At 37.5% G+C, this 25,347-nt stretch overlaps 1 protein-coding gene across 2 annotated transcripts in view; it reads left to right on the top strand.

The window, feature by feature from the left end:
• gdpd5b (glycerophosphodiester phosphodiesterase domain containing 5b) overlaps positions 1–22,795 on the top strand; it is a 53,200-nt gene extending 30,405 nt beyond the window's left edge. The window contains exons 3-17 of one of the 2 annotated variants that reach the window (XR_010015472.1): positions 1,066–1,169; positions 2,195–2,288; positions 3,555–3,614; positions 3,804–3,902; positions 4,875–4,968; positions 5,548–5,693; positions 9,878–9,960; positions 11,465–11,615; positions 12,872–13,093; positions 13,983–14,140; positions 14,248–14,395; positions 15,064–15,146; positions 17,983–18,095; positions 18,212–18,412; positions 22,226–22,795. Coding sequence is in view for 1 of the 2 variants with exons in the window: in XM_063016575.1 (XP_062872645.1) it covers positions 1,066–1,169; positions 2,195–2,288; positions 3,555–3,614; positions 3,804–3,902; positions 4,875–4,968; positions 5,548–5,693; positions 9,878–9,960; positions 11,465–11,615; positions 12,872–13,093; positions 13,983–14,140; positions 14,248–14,395; positions 15,064–15,146; positions 17,983–18,095; positions 22,226–22,281 (1,611 nt within the window). In the remaining variant the exon portion in view is untranslated. The remainder of the gene's footprint in view (positions 1–1,065; positions 1,170–2,194; positions 2,289–3,554; positions 3,615–3,803; positions 3,903–4,874; positions 4,969–5,547; positions 5,694–9,877; positions 9,961–11,464; positions 11,616–12,871; positions 13,094–13,982; positions 14,141–14,247; positions 14,396–15,063; positions 15,147–17,982; positions 18,096–18,211; positions 18,413–22,225) is intronic. The other variant, XM_063016575.1, reaches the window with a different exon arrangement.
• Positions 22,796–25,347: the final 2,552 nt, after the last annotated feature.

Genomic DNA, 25,347 nt, shown 5'->3' with positions numbered 1-25,347 from the left:
GACATGTGTTCTGTGGAACTGGGTTACTGGTCTATAGTGATGATGAAACTAGGGATGGTAGCATCAGAATAAATTATAAAGTGTGCATAAACATCTTGTCATTCCATGTTCAAGCACATGCATCAACGGGGAAAAAAAGATTCTATAGACTGACCTACAGCATAATGCAAACCTAATCAAGAGGTTCACGAGAAAAAATAGGTAAAATGTCTTGGCTCATCATGTCAGTCTTCCTAAATAAGCATAAATTTCACCTGCTGACAAGGAAACTGAAGCAACTCAAGAGCCATTGTGCTAAAATGTTTAATTCTCACTGTAAATCCTGTTTATCCAGAGGTTCTAACACAGACAGAGACACAGTTGTGACAGACTGAGTCAAACCAGTCAAGCTTCAGTCACAGGTGAGCCATGTAATCAAAGGCTATGGAAAGCTGAACTGCTGGATCAGGTGTGCAGCTGTAATACAGTAAATCTGTGGTATAACAGGGGCTTGTAGACTTATGTGTAATTATGGTATTCGGTTTTCTTTTGGTTTATCTTTTTCTGACTGTGCCTTGAACTAGTAATTGGTGCTGTTTTTGCATTTTGGCCACTGAAGCATAACCCAGTTACACTTCAGCTTCATATCACAGATAAATGATCGTAATTGTAGAATTTTAACATTAATGGCCAGTCTTTCAGACCCTGATGACTATTTTGTCTCACCTATTTTGTGCTGTGTAGTCACGAGAACTGATTTTACCTGAAGCAAGACACATCTGCAGTGCTGTTCAAAATTGTACCTTATCTTTGTTATTTCATGGAACATTTGTCCTTTTTTTACATAATATATGTGGGTGCTCGAGTGGCGCAGGGGTAAAATACCCTAGTTCTGTACCACTGAGATCCAGGGTTTAAACTCAGCTGTGCTATCAGCCAGTCGGCCGACTGCACATACATGATTGGGCTGAAAAAAAAAAAGAAGTTTAAAAATAAGTTGCATCAAAGTGCATCTGAAGAAAAAACTAAAATCACTTCACCTGATCCTGTTAGTAACCAAATGTGTGTTTCTGTTTTCCTTTGCAGTGGGAATGTATGTGGACCCTCGTTCTGTTTGGGACGTTTGCGCTGTTATTGGTGTGGTTTTATTTCTGGTGGGAAGCAAACAATGACTACAGCGAATTTAACTGGTGAGTACGCTGTGACATCATACACGCCTTCAGTTTTATAAGAATCAATCCTGTAGTTTAATCACATGTACCTGCTGTTCCAGTCATAAATGAGCTTCAGAAGTTAATACATCCATACATCCAGATTTTTTTTACATTATAAATTAAGAACAATATACACATTGGCTTCAGAAAGTATTCAGACCACCAGAGCTGGGATTTTGAATACATCGTATCGAATCTCAGCTCTGCCATCCGGCTGGGCTGGGCGGCCACATGAACAACGATTGGCTGTTGTTCAGGGGTGGGATGAGCTGGACCAGGGTTCCTCATAACTGCTGCAATTACGACCTCTCATGGCTGATTGATGATGCCTGCGCAGAGTTGGTATGGTGTGGCTTCGCATATGAACTCGACTCGTGCAGATGAAAAGAGGTAGTGGGTACTGAGCACGTGTCAGAGGGGGCGTGTGTCAGTTGTGAAGCTCCTCAGTCAGCAGTGGAGGGTTGTATCGGTAGAGTTGAAGCAGAACACAATCAGGGTAATTGGTACTAGATTAGGGGAGAAAATGGGGGAGAAAAAGGGGGAAAAAAGGTAGAATTCAGACCCCTTGACTTCTTGCTCTTGACCTCTAGTCTTTATTGTCTTAAGAATTTGATTTTAAATGGATACAGGTGTCATTTTTACCCATTAGTCTACTCTACAAATTGAGACAGGGAGAACATGTTTTTAGTATTTTTTTCAAAATTAATGAAACAATTATTCTTTAATTAGCATTGAGATATGCTTAGAAGTCAGTTGGAGTCCACCTGTTTCAATTAGAAATGACTGGAAACCATTTGGAAAAGCAGACAAGTTGCTGGTAAGGGTATCTGCCGATATCGTTCGGGAGCATCAGATGCTTCACCAGCATGAGGACTCATTTATTACAGAACATGAATCACCTCTAGATTCACTTCTTACACTTCTTGATGTGACTCAGTCTTTCGATTCTCAGCAGTGTGGATAATGAAGCATGTTTAGATGACTTGTTTTTGCTCTTCCAGGTATTTGTATAACCGATCCGGGGAGTGGAGTGATGGAACTGTTCCCATACTCGCTGCTACAGCTGCAGGCTTCACCTATATTACATTTTTAATGGTGAGCTGTTATACTGCCTGAGATTCATAGCTGTGAGACATTGATATTGTGTAATGGCTTTAGAAGGAAGAGGCTTTTCTTCTCTGAGCGTGCCCAGTTGTTACAAAAGGCTTACTTGGTCTTGGGGTGGTTCTAATGTTTTGGCTCATTAGTGTGTATTATAAAATGGAACATTTATTCTTACAAACAGAACATATACTAACGGCTTCATTTGGAACTTTTGTACACCATCCCGTTCCAGTAATTATGCAGATAGCCAGTCCTGTGGTGGCAGTACAATGTTAAAATTATTACAAACAGGAAATTTTAATCTGTGTTTCCTGTTTGTACTGCTTATTCCTTTCTGCACCGTGTGTATGTGTGTGTGCGTTGTTGACCACAATTTGCAACTTTGGTCCTGTGCCTCAAGTGGTCACATATGAAGCTTTAAAATTAAAATGGCCTTATAATTACCCTATACCAGAGAAGTACGTTGAAAAACACACTGTGTGCCAAAAGTATGTAGACACAACATTTTGATGGACGGGTGCTTCAGCTACATCTATTGCCATCATTTTTTTCACCTCTTTTGGCTGCTCCTGTATATTTAGGGGCCGCCACAGCAGATCTTTCTGGTCTGCATACCTGATTTGGCACTTTTTTTTTACACTGAATGTCCAGTCCTGATACAGCCCTAATTATTTTTAATCTGGGCTTGAGAGCACATTGACAAGTGCACCTCTATATGGCTTTAGAGCCCCCTCCCGCCCAACCCTCCACCATACCACAGACATAGGCCATCATGTTTGTTTAGATGCCTGACCAGCCACAGTTTAAATAGCTGATATTCAACCCCGAATAATTTAACCACCAGACAAATTATGTAAAAAACAAATAACTGTTTTGCTAAGGATCTTGTCTGTTCGAGCATGATTATGCTACCGTGCAGAAAGTGAGGTCCATAAAGACATGATTCGACTCGTCTGGTGTGTAGAGTATCTCCAGAGTCCTGACCCCAACCCCAATGAACACCTTTGTGATGAATTGAAACAATTATTGCAAGCCATGACATCTTGCCCAGCATTAGTGCCTGACATCAAAAACCCTTTCTGTGTGGAGTTTGCATGTTCTTCCCGGGAGCTCCGGTTTCCTTCCTCAGTACAAAGACGTGCAAGTGAGGTGAATTAGAGATGCAAAATTGTCCATGACTGTTTGACATCGAAAACTTGAGCTGATAATGTTAAAAACCCAATAAATAAATAATAAATAAATATCTTTGTGTTTCAGATTTTAGCTCTGTGTCACATAGCAGTTGGACAGCAGCTGAACCTGCACTGGCTTCATAAGGTATGCTTCAGCCCCCCCACTGTGTTCACCTACACATGACCCACTCACTCACCTGTACACAAAGTCATTTCTCTTCTCATCTGTAAACAAGCCAGACACTGCTGTTGTGCTCTGTTCTATTCATGTGTTTGTACTGATCTTTAAAAATGTATGATCTGATTGCTCTGTGTTTTTTTTTTTATTTCTTAGATTGGAGTGACCACAGCTCTACTGACCACTATTATCGGAGTGATATCAGTCAGTCAGATATGGGGCGAGGAATGGGACATCATCTCCATCTCTCTTCAAGTATGTGCTACATCAGAAAGGTTATATGTACAAAATAATCCAATAACTAAAAGAAATCAGATTATTTCATCAACACGTTCAGCAGCACTTTAGTAATCTGAGTCAGGGTCACTCACACATGAGTCACTCACTAACTGGATTTCATTCCTCTGACATGATGTATGCACCTTTCAGTTGCCAACAAAGAATAAGGATATTTTGTAAAAAAAAAATATTTGTGTTGTGTGTGTGCTTGTGTTTTTGGTTGTGTGTGTGTGTGTGTGTGTGTGTGTGTGTGTGTGTGTGTGTGTGTTTTTGTGTTTTTGGTTGTGTGGGTGTGTGCGCTTGTGTGTGCGCTTGTGTGTGTGCGCTTGTGTGTGTGTATGTGCTTGTGTTTTTGGTTGTGTGTGTGTGTGTGGTTGTATGTAAATGTGTCTGTGTGTCTGGGTGCGCTTGTGTTTTTGGTTGTGTGTGCTTGTGTATGTATGTGTTTGTCTGTGCGTTTGTGTGTGTGTGTGTGTATGTGCTTGTGTTTTTGGTTGTGTGTGTGTGTGTGGTTGTATGTAAATGTGTCTGTGTGTCTGGGTGCGCTTGTGTTTTTGGTTGTGTGTGCTTGTGTATGTATGTGTTTGTCTGTGCGTTTGTGTGTGTGTGTGTGTGTGTGTGTGTGTGTGTGTGTGTGTATGTGCTTGTGTTTTTGGTTGTGTGTGTGGGCGCTTGTGTTTTTGGTTGTGTGTGTGTGTGTGTCTCTGTGTGTCTCTGTGTGTCTCTGTGTGTGCTTGTGTTTTTGGTTGTGTGTGCTTGTGTGTGTGTGTGTATATGTGTGTGTGCTTGTGTTTTTGATTGTGTGTGTGTGTGCTTGTGTTTTTGGTTGTATGTGTGTGTGTCTCTGTGTGTCTCTGTGTGTCTCTGTGTGTCTCTGTGTGTCTCTGTGTGTCTCTGTGTGTCTCTGTGTGTGCTTATGTTTTTGGTCGTGTGTGTGGTATATTTAAGGCAACAGGACCATTCCTGCACATCGGTGCCCTGGCTGCAGTTACAGCTCTGGCGTGGCTGGTGGCTGGACAGGTGGCTCAAGCTGAGAAGACCAGTAAGCTCATTTTCTCACCACACACTCACCTCACATTAATCAGAACTTTATTGACGAGATGTTAATTATTAATAAGCTCTGCAGGAGAACGGAGCCCTTTCAAGCCCTCACGTTCCCATGTCCTGCTCTCACACTGACCAGAAGGACGAGTGAATGGAATGTTTTCTGTACATCACTGTTTCCTGAATCAGTGTTGGGTTTTAACCAGGTGCTGACACGACTGCTAAAGTTCAGGGACGTAGTTATCAGTTTCTGAAGAAGATAAAGTTGTAAAAAGGCAGATGTAATGCTGCAGGAATGAAATGTAAAACACTGCTTTCTGATAAACAAGTGGAATTTAAGAAATTATTTCCTACTACAGACTGCCGCCATAATAAATATGCCTTATTAGACATTCATTTAAACTGTAAGGGCGGCACGGTGGCTAAGTGGGTAGCACTGTCACCTCACAGCAAGAAGGTCCTGGGTTCGATCCCCAGGTGGGGCAGTCCGGGTCCTTTCTGTGTGGAGTTTGCATGTTCTCCCCGTGTCCGCATGGGTTTCCATTTTTTTATTTGAAAATTGCTTTCATCTGTACAGAATTTCAGGTTATGATTCTGGTCATCTACCTGGCTGTGCTGCTGAGCCTCTACCTGACCCCCCTGTCCATCTCCTCACCCTGCATCATGGAGCGCCACAATCTCCCAGCACGCCCTGCTGTAATTGCCCATCATGGAGCTCCCATGGTATGTCCACCATTTAGAGAGAAACTTTACTCACCATCTTTTCCACTTTAAGTTTAATCCTTATGCTCTTTACAATTTTTGGATACAGTTGGTAAATGACTAATGTGGCTCATAGGGCCTCCAACAGAAAATGTTCACTGCAGCTAAGAATAACACTGCAGTGCCCAAATACTCATTGTAGATCTATTGGTATGTTGAGCTCTTCATTTTGGTTAAATACCACGTCCTAGCTTTGTTTCTATCACACATATGGCCGTCACATGGTCATTTACTTTGTTCATTCCACTCTGCCCCTTTTCTCGCTTATTGGTGCATCATCAGAATAATTGACTGTTGATTCAGTCATAAACTATTTGGGTTAGAAAAGAAACACCGCATTACATTACTTCACACTGACAGGTGAAGTGAATAACACTGGTTATCTCTTCATCACGGCACCTGTTAGTGGGGGGGATATATTAGGCAGCAAGTGAACATTTTATCCTCAAAGTTGATGTTAGAAGCAGAAAAAATGGACGAGCGTAAGGATTTGAGCGAGTTTGACAAGGGCCAAATTGTGATGGCTAGACGACTGGGTCAGAGCATCTCCAAAACTGCAGCTCTTGTGGGGTGTTCCCGGTCTGCAGTGGTCAGTATCTATCAAAAGTGGTCCAAGGAAAGAACAGTGGTAAACCGGCGACTGGGTCATGGGCGGCCAAGGCTCATTGATGCACATTGATGTCCGATCCAACAGCTGAGCTACTGTAGCTGAAATTACTAAAGAAGTTAATGCTGGTTCTGATAGAAAGGTGTCAGAATACACAGTGCATCACAGTTGCAGGGCTGTTTTGGCAGCAAAAGGGGGACCAACACAATATTAGGACATATGGTCATAATGTTATGCCTCATCGGTGTATGTTTATTTATAAATCACATTTGCAGACAGTTCTACTGTTCAGGATTAGTTATACATGTGAGGATGGGTTATTTACCATAAGCAGATTATCTCTGTGCTTTTAATACAATCACATCCTGTCATGTTAGTATTTGTACAAACTGCTCACTTTCTTTCTGGGAATATTAATGCGTATTTTATTTATCAAATGAATTACAAAAGTAAGCTGACATACTAAAATTCCATGCAGAATGACCTGTTGAACAGGAACACTGTGCTTTTAATTAGTTGGGCGGCACGGTGGCTCAGTGGGTAGCACTGTCGCCTCACAGCAAGAAGGTCCTGGGTTTGATCCCCAGGTGGAGTGGTCCTTACGGGTTCTTTCTGTGTGGAGTTTGCATGTTTTCTCCCCGTCTGTGTGGGTTTCCTTCGGGAGCTTCGGTTTCCTCCTACAGTACAAAGACGTGCAAGTGAGGTGAATTAGAGATACAAAAATTGTCCATGACTGTTTGACATTAAAGACTGGAACTGATGAATCTTGTGTAACCAGAACCTACCTGTCCTGTCATAAATGTAACCAAAGAGTTTTTCTCTGCCTAGAAAAGCATTTTAGGTGTATACCCCAAAACAAATCAGAGGAATGTTGTAAGGAAACTATTCTTTTGTTGGTAACTTGCAACCTTTGTACATGTTATGTTCATGCTGCCAACTACATACAGTACAAACAATCAGATTAGTCAAAAAAAAAAGTTTGATTCTGATATTATTCCACTGACCACTGGTTGCTAAGTTGCTCTAACAGGGCTCACAGCTTTGGCCAACAGGATAACCATTCAGAAAGCTAAATAATGAGTGAATGTAACAGTATAACTTGTTTCTTTGGCAGCATTCACTGTGTTTAGACTCTAAAGAAGGAAGTAACATTAGGTACATTCCAAATCTGATCCAACATTTTGGCATGCACTGACACAAAGTACAGATGAAGCGACGGTCTGTCTAATACAAACACTTCTCTTACAGCACATAAAGCCTTCATTCTCATCAACTACACAATTAAGTTTAGAGAGATTAACATTTACAGTTTTGGCCACTGAAAACAGAAGGTTGAACAGATCATCCCACGTTAATATGTGCCGAGCAGGGGTCAGTCAGGGGCATGTTCCTGTTCCACTTATCAGTAATGGGCTTTCCCTAATTACTCTTCTCATACTCTAGTACTATCCTCTTGTGTAACCTGAACTCAAAGTGTCTAGCCTGACTAGCGTTTTACTCCTTGTTTAGAAGTGTAGAAATGTTAAATATAAGAGTGATTTTTTTCTTTAATATTAGGCTCATTTTCTGGTAGTACTGAAAACTCTAACAAATACAATACAGATAAATTATTGTACAATATTGAAAATGAACAGCCTAATTAAAAAAAAGTAACATTATGTTTTAACATTATAAAAACAGGATTAGATCAGTTAAAAACAGAATAAATTGTTATATTTTACAAATAAGTTTACAGAAGGAATAAAAGAAAATACTAAGAAAGAAATAATATTAAAATGTATTTATTAATATTAATTCATTCTTAATTAACCAGGTTTATGAATAAGTATCTTTTGTTTTCACTTAGACTTTCATTAAATGAATCAGTGATAATGATAATAATAATAATAATAATAATAATAATAATAATGGTAATAATAATAGCAATAATAATAATAATAATAATAATAATAATAATAGTAATAATAACAATAATAATAGTAATGGTAAAATAATAATAATAATAGTAATATAATATTAATAATAGTAATAATAATAATAATAGTAATAATAATAGTGATATAATAATAGCAATAATAATAGCAATAATAATAATAATAATAGTAATAATAATAACAATAATAATAGTAATAATAATAGCAATAATAATAATAATAATAGTAATAATAATAACAATAATAATAGTGATATAATAATAATAGCAATAATAATAGTAATAATAATAATAATAGTAATAATAATAATAATAATAATAATAGTATTAACAATAATGATAATAATAGTAATAACAATAGTAATAACAATAATAATAATAATAATAATAAGGATCATAATAATAATGGTAATAATAATGAGGATAGTAATAATAATAATAATAATAATAATAATAATAATAATAATAATAGTAATAATAATAATAGTAATAATAATAATAACAATAACAATAACAATAATAATAATAATAATAATAATAAAGATTAATTTAAAATGCCATCGGCTCAGCAGTTAGTGTTGGTCTCTGACTGGTCCAGGTTTCTGGGGACCTGGGCCTGTTCTCCTCTTGTCCATGTGTTTTCCAATTTCTTTCAGTCAATAAAAACATGCCTACTCCAGATTGTCTTTAGGTGTGAGTGCCTTGCACCCAGTTGTTGTCTGACAGTCACAGCCTTTTACACAGAAGGGTTCAATGCACTGGGTAATGTGACACTCCTCCCAATCACCAGTAATGAAATTGTCTGCAATTTTGGCCAGAGTGGGTCTTTTGTTGGTTAATACAAGACATGATGGCTTTCATTGTCCTCTGCCATTGATAAGTCTTGGCCGCCCAGCGCTTTGTCCAAGGCTGATGGTTTGTCCCTTCTTGGACCACTTTCATTATTTACCATGGCAGCTTGTACACACCCTATACTGTTTTGACTCAGGTATTAAGCTCCAACGATTTGGTCTTTATTAAAGTCGCAGCCAATATTTGCAGCATTCAACACGTGTACTGCAAGTAACTACCATCAGCTGACATTTAATATCTCCCTGACTGTGTTATGTACAATTGTTACAAAGTTTAAACTCGAAACATTGGGTATACATGAAGTGTGCATTTGCTACGTGCCTAGGTGAGAAGTTAAATTCATCTTTGTCCATTACTTGAGGTAATCATATCTCTCAGACTTTGGATCTTTTAGTCATGTTGTTGCTTGCATAGTTTTGCATAAACTTGAAAAGCTTCCAACAAGTTTTGGAGCAATGTTACCTCAAAGAACCTCTGGCACTGCGAGTTATTAATTATAACAGAATAATTGATAGGTTTAGGCAGTGCTAATCTCCTTCCAGGGAGGAAAGGCCCCACAGGCAGGGTGGATCTCTAATCCTATCACTTCCTTCAACTATAGATTTTTACCAGCACATACTTTTCCAATTCATTAAAACAAGGTCACTCAGTTATTTTTTAGTTTTCTCGTTATTGTTTACTGTGAACTCTCCCTCAAAGGACACACTAAGGGATACGTCTTTGTATGTGTGTGTGTTCTTTATTTCCTGTCAGATGGCTCCAGAGAACACACTGCTGTCCTTCCAGAGAGCTCTGAGGATGAATGTTAGTGGGCTGCAGGCTGAGATGGCGATCAGGTAATTATTTATTTATTCTTACACTCACCCCCTTGCTTTATTACACTGCAGATCAATACAGCAATCACACTCGCTCTGTGTGTGCGTGTTTGAGAGGTGGGTTAGTCATGTCTGGATGACTGATCAGAGGGTGGATCAAAGCAGATAAGCTAAAAGTAGTAATACTAAGTACATGTGTGTACCAGGATTACAGTTTTTCTTTTTATTTGTGTTTTTTTACACACAGGTAACAGTAAACACATAACCGAACATATTTTGAACTTATTTAAATAACTGTATATATACTGTACTGTATATAACTGTATATAACGATATATTTAGTGTGTTGGCTTTACCATTTATAATTATAACAGAACATCAGTTAAAATAATTATAACAGAACATCAGTTAAAATAATTATAACAGAACATCAGTTAAAATAATTATAACAGAACATCAGTTAAAATAATTATAACAGAACATCAGTTAAAATAATTATAACAGAACATCAGTTAAAATAATTATAACAGAACATCAGTTAAAATAATTATAACAGAACATCAGTTAAAGTAGTGTGAGGCAAGGACTCTTAACCTGTTTACCACACATGCTAAAGCCTTTTTTAAATTTAATTAAATAATGCACATGTCTCTGCAGATCTAGATATTACATCAATCCTCAAACCACTTTTGACATCAAAATCACTTTTTTAAACTCTCTAATTGACTGTATTAACACTATATGGCTATAACTAGTATGTGGGCCCCCTCATAATGAATAAGTCTAAGTGTTGGTTTTAACTTGTGTCAGACACAGTTTGACAAAGGCCAAGTGCACAGACCTCATCCTCATTTAACAATTTTGGGATGAACAAATCATTAACTGTTTCTTTCTGTCCAACATCAGTGCCTGACCTCACAAATACTCTTTTAGATAAATACGCACAACTTTCCACAGGCAAAATCTTCTGGAAAGCCTTCCCAAAAAATTTGATCGTTATAAGCAGTTATTTTGGCACACCTGAAAGATCATGGGTAACCTGAGTGATGAGCTGAAAAGGAAAGCCCAGCAGACTGGACCCTGTTTGAAGGGTCAGTGGAGATTGTGTGTGGAGAAACTGTCACAGATCCCCTGGCATGTGTTCTCCAGTCTCAGTAGGCAAGATTCTGAGCTGGTATCTTTACAGAGGAAGCCTGCATAATAAAGTATTAAATAAAAGAGTGCCAACAATTTGGGCAGAAAAATGATTTTTTTTCCCCACTAGATTTTGTTTTCTTCCTAATCATTTGGGTAGCTTAATAGTTTAAATGAAAGATGAAATATAGTTTATTATATAAAATATAGTTTGTTATATTATAACCTATAGTATTTTGACACCACTGGGAAAATGAACAAAAGACTCAACAAGCCCTACATCTCAATGTACAGATGTCTTCTCATTTTCTGTACATTTCATCGTTGGTGGTAGATTGAGAAGTATAATCCCGTGTAGATGACTGTAGTTAGTTTGTAATCTGGTTTTCAGTGTAGATGGAGAGCCCTTCCTGATAAGAGATCGCACACTGAGAAGAACCACTGATGTGAGCAAAGTTTTTCCAGAGAGACAGTATGAAGACGCCTCGTTTTTCAACTGGACTGAACTGCGCTCTCTTAATGCTGGCCAGTGGTTTCTGAAGGTAACCTGAGTCCAAATATCAAATCTGTCCTAAGTTAAATGATCTGGGATGTTTTTTTAATTTTGTCTTTAATTTAAAGTCACTGGAAATTTTAGATTCAGGTTTTTGCCACTGATATAAATCCAAGTGATGTCTGCCAACGTCAGTTTCATATTTAATATCTTTAAGCTCATGAGAATTACTAAAACAATTTAAAATAGATAAACTCGTACAACCTTGCATTAAAATGTCTCAACAGTCCCCCCTTACCCGTTTTTTTTCTTAACAGCATAAACTGCATTTTAAAATTATACCAATTTTTTTATTTATACTAAAACTCATCTTTTATTACATAAACAACATTTAAATTGCAAACACTTTATAACATAAATCTGCACCTTAAGTGTTTGCTGCTTAAGTCATTTTTAGTTTAGTGCCATTAGGATATTTGTTCCTTAAACAGAGTGTAAAATTGTAATGGTTTTGACATAGCCAGGGCTTAATATAACCAATACTGACCAATCAACATGTGCCTCTGTCAGCAGTATTTGTGTGTACTATCTATGTAAATTTGCCCCAGTTTATCAGTGTAACATTGTGACATCATAAATCAGACAGTTTTTATGAGTTTACAAATAGACATTGTTGCATCATAATTGAACAATCAGTTTCTAGAAAGCATTATCACCTCATAGTACAATGTTCAGTTATAATACACTAGTCATAATAAAACACAATCTTTTACATTTAACCTTGCTGCAGCATAATCATAATTTAACTTTATTATTTAGTAAACAATGATGTATAGCATTTATCAATGTATGCATCTAATGCATATTATTACTTCATATAACAACCAGTACATATAAAAATAACTATTATATCATAAATGTCAGATCAGGTATAATAGCCAAAACATGTTTGTTTGTTTATTAGGATTTTAACGTCATGTTTGACACTTTGGTTACATTCATGACAGGAACAGTAGTTACTCATTACACAAGGTTCATCAGTTCACAAGGTTATTTCAAACACAGTCATGGACAATTTAGTGTCTCCAGTTCACCTCACTTGCATGTCTTTGGACTGTGGGAGGAAACCGGAGCACCCAGAGGAAGCCCACGTGGACACAGGGAGAACATGCAAACTCCACACAGAAAGGACCCAGACCGCCCCTGACTGGGTGCTATATTGGTATTTTAGATAGATTAAAGAAATGTACAGTATAGATGTCTTTATATTCTTCCTATGCTGAATTTGGTTTATTCTGAATGCAGGATGACCCATTCTGGATGGTACAGTTCATGTCTGACCGGGAGCTCTGGTTAATAGGAAATCAGACGCTGTGCAGTCTGGAACAAATGCTGCAGCTGGCCGCCAGCCACAATCGCTCGGCTCTTTTTACAGTCCACAGACCTCCACCTGGGCACCCCCACCGCCTGAGCTGGGTCAACCTCACCCTGGCCACCGTGCTGCGCTCGGGTATTCCTCAGCACCTGGTGAGTCATGTGACACCAGCTTTTGTTGTTGTATTGTTCAGCAGGACTGATTAATGGATAGCATTTTATTTATAGTACGTAGAACTAAACCATCCAAATTACAACTGTGGTTAGAAAATCAATAAAGTGTCTAAGGAAAACTTGTATACTAGTTGATTGGATTGGAGTCTGTTACATGCTGTTATCCTGGCACTGCAGAAAAACATGAGTAATCTGTGGAATTAGCTGAAGAGGAGAGGCCACACCTATTAGATGCCACCCAAACAACAGTAGTTCAGAAAAAAATATATTGTTTGTTTATTTATTTATTTTGCTGAATCACTAAAAATTGTATTAGACCGGAAACATTCTAATAGGTCACTAAATGTTTTTGTTTTGTGCAACAGAGCCCTCTAGTGATGGTATTCTTTCATGTGACCAAGTCAAGACTATCGTGATAGGTCAGAATTAACGTGATACACACTCAGGACATTGTTAGATATGAAAATAAATGATATTTTTTTATTGTGAGAAACAATATTTGAGCAATTTTTTTAATTCGTTAAATATTTTAATGCATATTGATTGTCTTGATGGTTTTGAAGCTGAAAGCAAGGTAGGAATACAACCAAGACTGAGAACCCAGTTTATTGCAGGAGATCAAGCTGGAGAAACAAAAGATTAATCAATCTACTTACTGGCTTATTTTCGAGACATGGTACAACACAGAAGTACCCAGAACAAAGGGGTATGCCAAACTTTTCACTGATGTTTGAACCCAGGGCCCAGAGACCCTGAACCCTGAGTCCACACAACCTTTAGTCTGTGAAACATGCCGCATACTGTTTAAATGTCTTCATAGTTCTTTGTTTTTGCTCTATCATCTACCTTTGATGCGTGGTACATTCAGGTTGTGTGGAGCGTGGACTCAGACAGAGAGCTGGTAAAACAACGAGCGCCAGGTTTCCAGCAAATCTCCACAATGAAGCAGCCGTTAAGAAATCTTCATCAGCAGGGCATCAGCAGACTTCTGCTACGCTACAACCACGTCTCTGCTCAGGAAGTTCGGTAAACGGCTCCCCACGTGCACGCGTGCATTTATTTGATTCATTTTATGAATGCGGTGATGCTGTGTGAGTTCTGTGTGTAATGAAATATAAATGTGTGTTAAACAGGACGTATGCAGATGGAAACGTGAGTGTGACTCTGTACACTGTGAATAAGCCCTGGCTGTATTCTGTACTGTGGTGTAGTGGGGTTCACTCTGTCTCCTCTGAAGCACCCCAGGTCCTTAAAAAGGTGCTGTCACCCCTCTGGCTTATGGTAAGCATCTGTATGATCTATTGTTGATTCATTAGTTCAGATATTTTTTATTCAGAGTTGTATGAATCCAGATTCAGTTCAGTCCAAGTTCAGTACATTTTAATGTCTGACCAAGACCAAATCATCCATATCCAATTAATCTAGGCTAAACTCCAAATCAACCTATATTTAAATTAGCCCAGCTCCATATCCAGATCAGGTCAGAGTTATCATTATTAAATAAATGTTTTTGTTGTGTTTTTTTGTTTTTGTTTTGCTGTTCCTGCATTAGGGGTCACAAAAGCAAATCATTCTGGTCTGTATACCTGACTTGTTACAGGTTTTCTCCAGATCCCCTCCCTGACACAACCCTCATTATTTTATCCTGGCTTTGGACCAGCACTGAGAGTTGACCTACAAGTGCACCTACCAACGGCTGTTTGCCCCCACTCCCCCAAAACAAATAAAATATAAAAACAAATAAAACAGATTTTAAAATGACCTGCATGTATTGTAGCAAGAACATTTTTGACAGGACAGTAATTATGCAGGAGCAGTTGTAGCCTAGTGGTTAATTTGCTTGGACTATAAATCGCTTTGGATGAAAGCGTCTGCTAAATGCCAAAAATGTAAACGTAAATGATGTCAGAGTGCCATCTAGTGTCTGATCTCTGCTTTTGTTGTTTTAGAGTCCACATGAATACTGTTTGGTTTGGGTGGCCACAGATCTCACCTCCTTTATCCTGATACTTGGAGTTTTTGTATTTCAAAAGTAAGTACTTGTAATTCTGGTTGGGACTGTGTTTTGGGTAGATTAATAAAACAAATGCTGGGAATAAACATGTTTAGTACAAAGATCTGCTCTGAGCTTTCAGATGGGGTTCCGTTTGTCAGTGTAGTTGCAGAAAAAAACTCTTATATGAGCTTTATATAACCCCTGTCCCTAAACAGCAGAAAGTGGATGGGCTGCTCTAAATTGCCCCTGCATTTGAGCGAGTTAATGGTTGAGTGATTGTTACCCTCAACGTATTGGCGCCCTGTCCAGGGTGTATTCCAGCCAGATCACCGGACTGGCTAAAATAGAATGAATACATGTTTGTATGTAAAATAAAATCACAGCGTGGGAGTTACATTAGTTCTACTGATTTTGAAATTGTTCTGATTTCTGGCCCCTGGTTTACTACGCTCTTCATAATTGTATTGGCTTCTGCTTCTGAACTGACCTTTCAATTCTTTCCTTCTTTTACTGCATCTTTTCCTCTTTTTTTACTTTCTTCCTACTCCTACTACTTCTTCTCTTACTCCTTCTCGTTCTCCTCCTCTCTCTGATGTGCATGCTTCTCTTCTCTCTGCTGCATTCTGGCCTCTCTCAGCTATCACATGATCAGGTAACTGGGTCACTTCAACTGACCCATAATTTGTTGCTATTTTGCATACTGTTTCATTTGTTTGTGCAGTTGTACACAAAGTTTTAGGCACTTCTGGTTAGATTGTTGATTTTTAAAATTTTTTAAAGAAATATTTTCCTAAAAGTTAACCCACAAGTCATATCTGGTGAAATTAAATAATAGAAAAAAATAAAAATTACTGAAGTTTTTGGAACAGCCCTTCTAGTTCCTTGACTTCAGCGTCATTTAAAAAATATTACTGTGTAGGTTGTAAACATGCTATGCATGCAACATGACTCAAGGATGTTATGTGACATTTCAGAACTTGACATGCTCTGTACTTACTTAGTATTTCAGGCATTTGGAATAAATATGATCACTGTACATTTCATTAATGGAAACAATAAAGAAAAATAGCAAAGTTACTGTGTATTAACATTTGTAGAGGAAAAATATTTACTTGAAAATCAACAAAAATGCTGCGTATACTTTTGCATACAACTGTCACCATCACCACTACCATAACTGTGTAGTAATGAGTATGTGTATATATATATATGGTATTTCAACACATAATAAACATACACATATATATTATAGATAAATTTATTTAATTTATATAATATATGTATTACGTGTTGAACCACCATTTAGTTCTGAGCCTGTTTAGAACTCTGTGTTCTCTGTTTGCATCTTTAATATCTTCATTAGTAATTTCTCTTGTAGTTCTTGGAAGGATTTGTTAGCATAGTTTACTACATTAATATAGCTGATTAATTACTGATTAAATTAAATCAGTCAAGATTTATAAACAGAAAATGATGTACTTAAATGAAGTGACTAGCTTTAATTAAATTAGATAGCTTTTAAGCATTTACTGTCTAGCCATAGCTTGTTAATGTTGCTACATTTCATTCAGGACTTTAAGTAGGTCACTCCATTCAGTGGTGGACTTGCTCTTTTGCTTTAGATTGTTGTCTTCTTGCATTACTGAATAGCTTTAGCTCACAGTCTGATGACCAGACATTCATCTTCAGGATTTTTTGATAGAGAGCAGAATTCATGGTTCTGTCAATAAATGCAAGTCACACATGTTCTAAAGCAGTACAGCATTTCCACTTAATCATTTGAAGGTTAAATTACTTGTTCAGGGGCCCCAGTGGCACCAGTGACATTCTGATTAATAATCCTGGCCCAAGATGTTTTTGCTTCATACGAGGTCTGATTGAAATGTCAACAGTCTCAAAAAAACGCATGATAGTCAAGACTGCAGGTTAAATCTGATAGGCAGAAACATTTCAGTGCAGAACCGGGACGTATTTGTTAGCTCTCTTCCAAATGTTTTAGTAAATTTACTAGTAAGAAAAGCATGGTTTATTGTTGGTATAACATAAAGATCCCATTATACAACAGTTAGTTCCGACCTTACAATCTGATTGGTTGAGAAGCGTTCTAACCGTGCTGATATTCGTGATAACAGCACGGCCTTTTCACACCACAACTGTATTACTCCGCTGACGCGTTGCCAGTAACGACAAGCTTCATGCACACAAACGCGCACGCAGGCGACACAGACTTTTTTCCTGATCGCGTTTTAAATCCGTTATCTGATATACAATCTAGCGCAGTATGTAGGGAACATAAATCAATTGTCTAATATATTGTCGTGCACCATGTAGTGAACATGAATGCGTTATCTGATATACTATCTAGTGCACTATGTAGGGAACATAAATCCGTGACCTTCTCCTTCTTGTTGTTCTTACCTCCCTGAAATGAGTTTTTGCAACTTGGGATGTCTGCTTTGTAGTGTTAAAGTTTATATTCGTTGTGGAACTACTTTTTGGCGGAAGGTATTGTCAATATTAAAGCATATTTATTATGAAATTCAGGGCTTCTTTGATTTATTTTCTTTCTTTATTTTGTAAAAACTGTTGTATAAAAGCAATAGAACACTTGAGGTCATGTGTTATCGCGAATAACATCACGGCTGTGATGATCTACGGCAGTCGCCTTCGGCTCGTGCCTGCGACCGAATCACAGGCGTGATGTTATTCGCGATAACACACTCCCTCTCGTGTTCTATTGCTTAAATGTATTTTTAGCTCAGCCTTTTTGGTATAGCTTAGCAGTAAGAAGTAAGTAAATGCATAAAATACATTTGTTTAATTTGTTTGGATTTGATTTGGATGACATGTTCATGTTTGTGTGTAATTGCAGGTGGAGGATGAGTGGCATGCGTAGCTACAACCCTGAGCAGATCATGCTAAGCGCTGCAGTCAGCAGATCCAGCCGGGACGTCAACATCATGAAGGAAAAGCTCATCTTTTCTGGTAAAACAGTGTTTTTGTGTTTCTCACAGCACGTCCATGTCTGTCTGACATTTATCAGTGTTTGAGTGTTTGAGTGACGACTGCATGACCCGGAGCACTTCTGACATGTCTCAAAGGTCAGCCGCAGTAGCAGTTTAACCCCGACTGTGACCCACTGTACCATCCCACCTTCATCCCATTTCACCTACCCATTCTTCCCCCTCGCTGTCTTTCACTGCCTGCTGCCATCTCTGCATCTTTCCATCCACCGCTGACATCCCTCACCTCCAATCATAGCTCTGGTCTGCATAATGGAGCTGTGCTGTGTAATGCTCATGGTGAGTATGACCTGCTGGAGATCTGACTTTAAAAAAATATTTCATCTAAAAAAATGACCGACATGATGTGTAGCAGTTTAAGAGGATTTTATCAGGGTACTATATGAAATGATTCTTGTGTTTTATTTTTTTATTATTATGTTTTCTTTTTTTGGTTGTCCAATTCTGATGTATTGGTTGATATTTGCATAACATTTGTAAATACTGCACTAACACTTGTATTAGTCAATTTAACCATTAGAGTATAGAATACATTGTTTAGGACTTTTTTTTTAAAGATACTATCTATTTACTGTTTAATAGATTTTAATGTCATGTTTTACACTCTTTGGTTACATTCATGACAGAAACTATAGTTGCTCGTTACACAAGATTCATCAGTTCACAAGTTTTAATGTCAAACACAGTTATGGACAATTTTGTATCTTCAGTTCACCTCACTTGCACGTCTTTTGACTGTGGGAGGAAACCGGGGAGACACGGGGGAAACATGCAAACTCCAAACAGAAAGGAACCGGGCCGCCCCACCTGGGGACCGAACCCAGGACCTTGCTACCCCCTGAGCCACCATGCTGCCCTTTTTTTAAGATACAGTTGCAATCTGAAATATTTACATCCCTCCTAAAAGCGTTCTAACTGTACGTCTTAAACAAAGAAAATAAATGGTCATATTTTAGAGTAGCAGGAAATTGTATTAATGCAATAATTATGCAACCCTTAATATTACTGATCTTAAAACCTACTGTTAGTCTGTATGACCTAAAGTTGGGTTACAACATGATTAAATTGTTGGGACTCAATAACAAGCCTTCATTTGCTTTAGTTGTGATGTGTTATATAAACACCACCCAGATATTCAAGCGTTCAAGGTGTGTTAGAACCAAGATGAAAATTAAGGAGCTGCTCACAAAAGCTGAGAGAGAAGATTTCATTGTACCAAAGGGAAATTCTGGTGTGGTGCTAAAAAGCTTATTTTCCAGTTGACTTGCATTTAATGTCAGCAGTTTAAAAGATAATCATGTTCTTACAATATGTAGTAAAGTCAGAAAGTTAAAGACCACTAGTGAAAATGCTACTATTTAACATTTTCTTGACATTGATTTTATTACAGTATTTTTAATAAAAAAACAAATCTCAACCCTCAAGGCTTTGCAACAGTTCAATAAAGAATATGCAAATATTAAAGATGGCTGACTTATGGACTTTACAGTCTGAGAAGTTTTGAAATGTATGTATGTTTTTCAAGGATTTAATTTATAAAAATAAAAAAAAGCATTGTCACTAGTAGCCTTAGAACATTAGTTCCAAAATGTATTTGTTGCTACCTCTAGAAAGGAGGTTTGAAAATAAATAAAGAGGAACAAAAAGCACCCATTCCAGTTCCTAAAATACTCACATAACATCAGCGATCATCACCATGGACTGGACCGACTCTCTACTTATCCCGTACCACAGCCTACTTCAACATACGCTGTCCAAACACACAGATTGGAATCTTAAAGCAATTTCATTACAATTGTTTGCACATCATGGTCGTTTTTCAGCACATGATAAAATCTCCTGCAACCCACACAGGGCCCTGATCCCAAGGTGGCACACCACAAACACAAGTGCTTTGGTTTTGATTGTCTGCCAGTCTATCAAGGTCATGGGTGGGGCAGTGATGGCAGTACTTGCATACTTATTTTATTGCTGGTAGATGTTTGTGTGTAGTCATTAACACTAGTTGATCCCCCCCCCATGTGCATGCACAAATACTCATGAATATAGTTGCATGCTCATTAAAAGGAGTAAATTCCAGCACACGCTCATGAATATATTTGCATATCTTTAATACATTTGCATTCTCATTAATGACAAAAAAGCCTTTTATCAACCAGTCTTGTGTTCCTTTAGATTATTTTAATAATCTAAAAGTACAAATCAGAGTTCACCTTGTGTGATTGACACTGTCCACTGTGATTGACATGGTCCACTGGAACTGTTCCTGCTTCTTTCAAAACTGCAGTAATAATTCCGATTCTGAAAAAACCTGGTGCAGATCCAACTAATTTCTTCTTTTCATCATTTACCTCCTTCCCCTTGGCCATATCTTTCGTAAACACCACATTAGCTTCCACTGTTATGCGGATGACACCCAGCTCTATTTCTCCTGTAAACCCACTCTCAACATCCCACCCACCTCCCTTACTGATTGTTTAACAGAAATAAAATCCTGGTTTTCGGCAAATCTCCTAAAATTAAACAGTGATAAAACTGAGGTTCTCCTCGTTGGTACTAAAACAACATTATCCAAAACCAACAGTCTGTCTATTGACATTGACAATTTTTCTGTTATCCCCTCAACTCTGGTAAAGAGTTTGGGTGTCATCCTCGACACTACTCTATCATTCCAAGCCCATATCAATAACATTACCCGGTCTGCTTATTTCCACTTACGTAATATCAGTTGTCTTCGCCCATCTCTTACTCCACATACCACTGCCATTCTTGTTCATAGCCTTGTCACTTCCCGTCTAGACTATTGTAATTCTCTCCTTTTTGGTCTTCCACACAAATCTCTCCATAAGCTTCAACTGGTCCAAAACTCAGCTGCCCGTATTATCACTAGAACCCCTTCTTTCCACCATATCACTCCTGTTCTGTCACAGCTCCACTGGCTCCCGGTCAAGTTCCGCATCGACTACAAAATCCTTCTTCTCACTTTCAAGGCCATCCATAATCTCGCTCCAACTTATCTCTCTAATCTTCTCACTGTTGCTACTCCCTCTCGTTCTCTCAGATCTTCCTCCTCTATTCACCTTACTGTACCCTCTGCCCGTCTTACCACCATGGGGAGCAGAGCTTTTAGTCGCTCTGCTCCCCGACTTTGGAATTCTCTGCCATCTGACTTACGGAACATAAGCTCTCTCCAACAGTTCAAATCCTCACTTAAGACTCACCTGTTTAGGACAGCCTATAACACCTGATTGGTGCTTTTGCTGTGTCATAGTTTTAACTGCTTTAATTGCTGCTTGTTTGTTTCTTTGTATTTTATTGTTGTGGTGATTGTAAGGTGTCCTTGGGTGTCAGAAAGGCGCCTATGAAATAAAATGTATTATTATTATTATGGATGGACAGATGATATTTTTTATTCTCTCCATTCACCTACTTAAAAAAAGACACTGCTAAGTATAACTATAGACAATTACCTGTTTTAACAAAAAAAGTAAACAAATCCCTGGCCCTTCCACCAGTACTGCCTGTGGTGCAATACATGACAATGTCAGGCTGGTTCACATGCTGTTAATTATAAAATGATCTACAATTTATAAATAGACCTTGTGTTGGAAGGATGAACATTTTGTATTTTATAAATTTTCACAGAAACCCCCCCCCTCTTTCCAAGAAGCTTTGGGATACCAATCCAAAGGTTGTGGGTTTGAATCCTGGCTCTGACATGCATCCACTTTTGGGCTCTTGAGCTAGGCAATAGTTGACCCTGTCCTCTGACCCCAGCCTCCAAACAAGGGAAATTACAGGATAATTATTTGTATTGTTCTGCACACCTGTATGTAACACAAATAAAGGTGTTCTGTATTTGGGTGGTTGGAAATGAAGTGGTCGTTTAGTAGAATAATGTAAAATATTTGCTTGTGTATATGTAAGAAGAAATTGTGTAACATTACAGTAGAGAAGACATGCCTGGCTACTGCTAAAACAACTGTAAAATAAATGTAGCTCAACCCAGCGTTTATATTATTAAAAATAATACATCATGTACAGATATACTATAGATTTTCCTTTAACTCTTTTTGTTTTCTGTATGTGCAGAGGTAAGCGATGGGGTCTGCAGTGAGGAAAATGGGTATGACTGCTACACCAATTGAAACATTCACTGATCTTGCTGGATCTCCACACCAACTGGGTGAAAGACAACGTACCACTGGCTGAATTGCTTTTATTTCTTTTTTCCCCTATCTTGAAGTCCTGAATGTACTGTGTTGCTAAAGGAATGACTGCTGTGTATATTATGTACAGATTGTTTTGTAATTTTCTGTGTAATAACTCGATGAAATGAATTTGTGTGTGGCCTCAGCCTTGTTTAGAGCTCGGGGTGGCTGGTACATCCATCATTTACTTTACTCATATGCATTCCTGTAATCTAATCCTGCATCATAAAGGACTCACTCTTCACCCAAGACATGAACAGAATGTGAGGAATATTTGTGTGTGTGTGTGTGTGGGCATGAGAAATCCACTGTATTGCCATTTGGCAGGGCTAAAATGACTTCTAAATGTTTACAGTGCCTATATGCTTCATTCATGTGAATTATATAAAGTATGTGAATTTTCATAGACACCTATTTCCCTTTTCTGAGAATAAATTCATTTTAACAGTCACATTTTACACCAGTAATTTAAATCATTTCCAAACAGAATTTGAAATTACACTCAGTACTGTAAAAATAAAGATGATTTAAAAGCCTAGATCATCATTGTTCATTAGGTAAGTAACAATATGCATGTTATTTATTTTTGCCTAAACTGGGATTGTAATATATATGTTGGACATCAGACAGCAGTGCAGATTTGAAAAATACAAACTCAGTCACAGAAAAATTGAGGACAGGATTTTAATTGCTCAAAGAAAACCTCTTAGTAAATCCACACTGAGCTTAATTTAAACCAGACAGTGGTACAAAAATGTGTTGGTATTAGGTACCGTTTTTGACCGTCCTGCCAAAATGCTATATTTTCTATGATGGGCGTCAGGTTTTGGAGTATTTAGGAATACACATTTCACTAATGTAAAAAAATTAAATAATGAAAATATGACTGTGTAGTGTTATTGGGTGCTGGAGTGGCCTGCCTGCAATCCAGACCAGTCTCCCATTAAAAACTGTCATGTATTATGAAGTAATTTCAGTTAAAAAGGTAAATATCAAAATGTTGGTTAAAGAAAATATGGTCCAACACAGATATACATGCTCCTGTCCCAGCTTTAATGTAATGTTAAACATCACTATATAGTTCAGAAAATTGAGAAAGTTTAAAAAGTGACTAAATGTGACTACGTTGTACAGCCAGTGCTGCTTAATCACATCACACTGTAAACAATTTGTTCATTCTTTTACTTATATATATTTTACAAACTGCTTTATATTAGTCAGGAGCACAAGCCACTCACCCTTTCACTCAATGAGTTATAGCCAATCCACCTTCTGAATGTTTTGGGAGGACATCGGAGAACCATGAGGTAATACACATGTAAACATAGACAGAACATTCAAACCTGTAGACATTAAACACACACTTACCTTCAGGTCAAACTCTCCACTTACATCTTGTGTTATTGTTTCGTTATGAGGTCACATCTGGCTCTGCAAGTACACGGACCACTAGAGCATCTGCTAGAAATGTAAAACAAGACTAAACCGTGTTCGGTGAAACACACAGTCACGTACACCAGGTAAAACAACAAACAACAAGCTAAACTGCTATTTTACATCTTTATTTAATATGAATTTTAGCAATAAAATACTTTATTTGTTTTCTTTGTGGTCACAATGTTTGTACAAATACAAAACAAGTACATAAAGAATTAAAAAATGTAAAGAAACCAATATACAGTAGAAATACTACAGTATACAGTACATTACATTTACGTTCAAATATACCACTTTTAAAATTTGGCCCAAAGATTCTAGAAGTTCATTAAACTTTTTCATTGTAAGTTAAAAGATTATGTAATTTCATCTAGACAAAGTACCATCTACGCTTGAAGCATTACTTTGTGTTTCTGGTCATTATTTGTTACGTGATGGATTTTCTTGAGAATATTTTTATGATAAAAAAAACTTACAGAGCGGCACTGCTGGCACCATTTCATTGGCATTTATTTAGTTTTTCAGCCAAACAATCCATTCATAATGGAACAAAACCTCCCAATTGTTACACCTTAAGCTATTGTTAGAGTTACAGTATTTGGGGCCTCAACACTTACTGCTGTATGTGATGAAATGTGTGAATACACTAACATTTTGTAATTGACGATAAATGATTTGAATTTAACCACTGTTTCAAAATGACATTTGATTCTTGATACCTACAGAATTAATTTGATGCTAAATGGTTTAGCGGAATATTAAACATTTTTGGATAAAATATTTGCCTCTGAAAAGGACTTCTGTTTTACTTAAATACCACATTCAAGCTGCAGTGTAAAACATCTGTGATTTGGAGGCCCTCTGGTCAAAAATAACATTTCTGCAAGCAACTTTCTCATCAATTCATCTACATCTTCAGGGAGGTTTTTTTTTTTTTTTACATTTTCTAAACAGCTGCATGGTTTAGTAGATAACTGAGCACAGACTACATTCCACCAGTACATCACCTCTGTTCCCTAAAACCTTAAACTACAAGCCAATATTAATCCACAATTCATGAGACTAGCAGCAGCAATGTTTAAAAGGCTTAAATAATATCTGCTATTTCAAGACCAAAAATAAATAAATAAATAAAAGTGTCACATTTTCTCATTCCTAAAAAGTTAACAGTATATATCTAGAATGTTACGAACTGACCTCTTTTTGAAAAGGAAATCCAAAGCAGTTTCACAAAAGCTGATTCTCTTCTAGAGCTTTTCAAAGAATAAGATGCAGGTTTTACGTGATCCAGTCACACCGATTACTGTAAAAATCATTTTCCTTAATCAAAATCCCACCCAGTTATAAAATCCGTAACTGCACTTCATTTCCCATGAATATTCATGTCGTGTTCTGGATTAGTAATGTAATCATAGCATAATTTAAGCATGGCAAGCTAAAGTCCAAATAAGTGACTTTCCTAAACATTATTCAGGAATTCAATGCAAACATGAAATGCTTAAAGAAGCAAAAATGCGGTCTTTCTTTTGGGTAGACATTTGCACTAATGATCCCAATCCCAAATAT

The sequence above is a fragment of the Trichomycterus rosablanca genome, chromosome 20, assembly GCF_030014385.1.
Source record: "Trichomycterus rosablanca isolate fTriRos1 chromosome 20, fTriRos1.hap1, whole genome shotgun sequence".
In the NCBI taxonomy this organism is placed as follows: domain Eukaryota; kingdom Metazoa; phylum Chordata; class Actinopteri; order Siluriformes; family Trichomycteridae; genus Trichomycterus; species Trichomycterus rosablanca.
The sequence above is the reverse complement of the archived record's forward strand: the minus strand, read 5'-3'. Positions and strand labels throughout refer to the sequence as shown.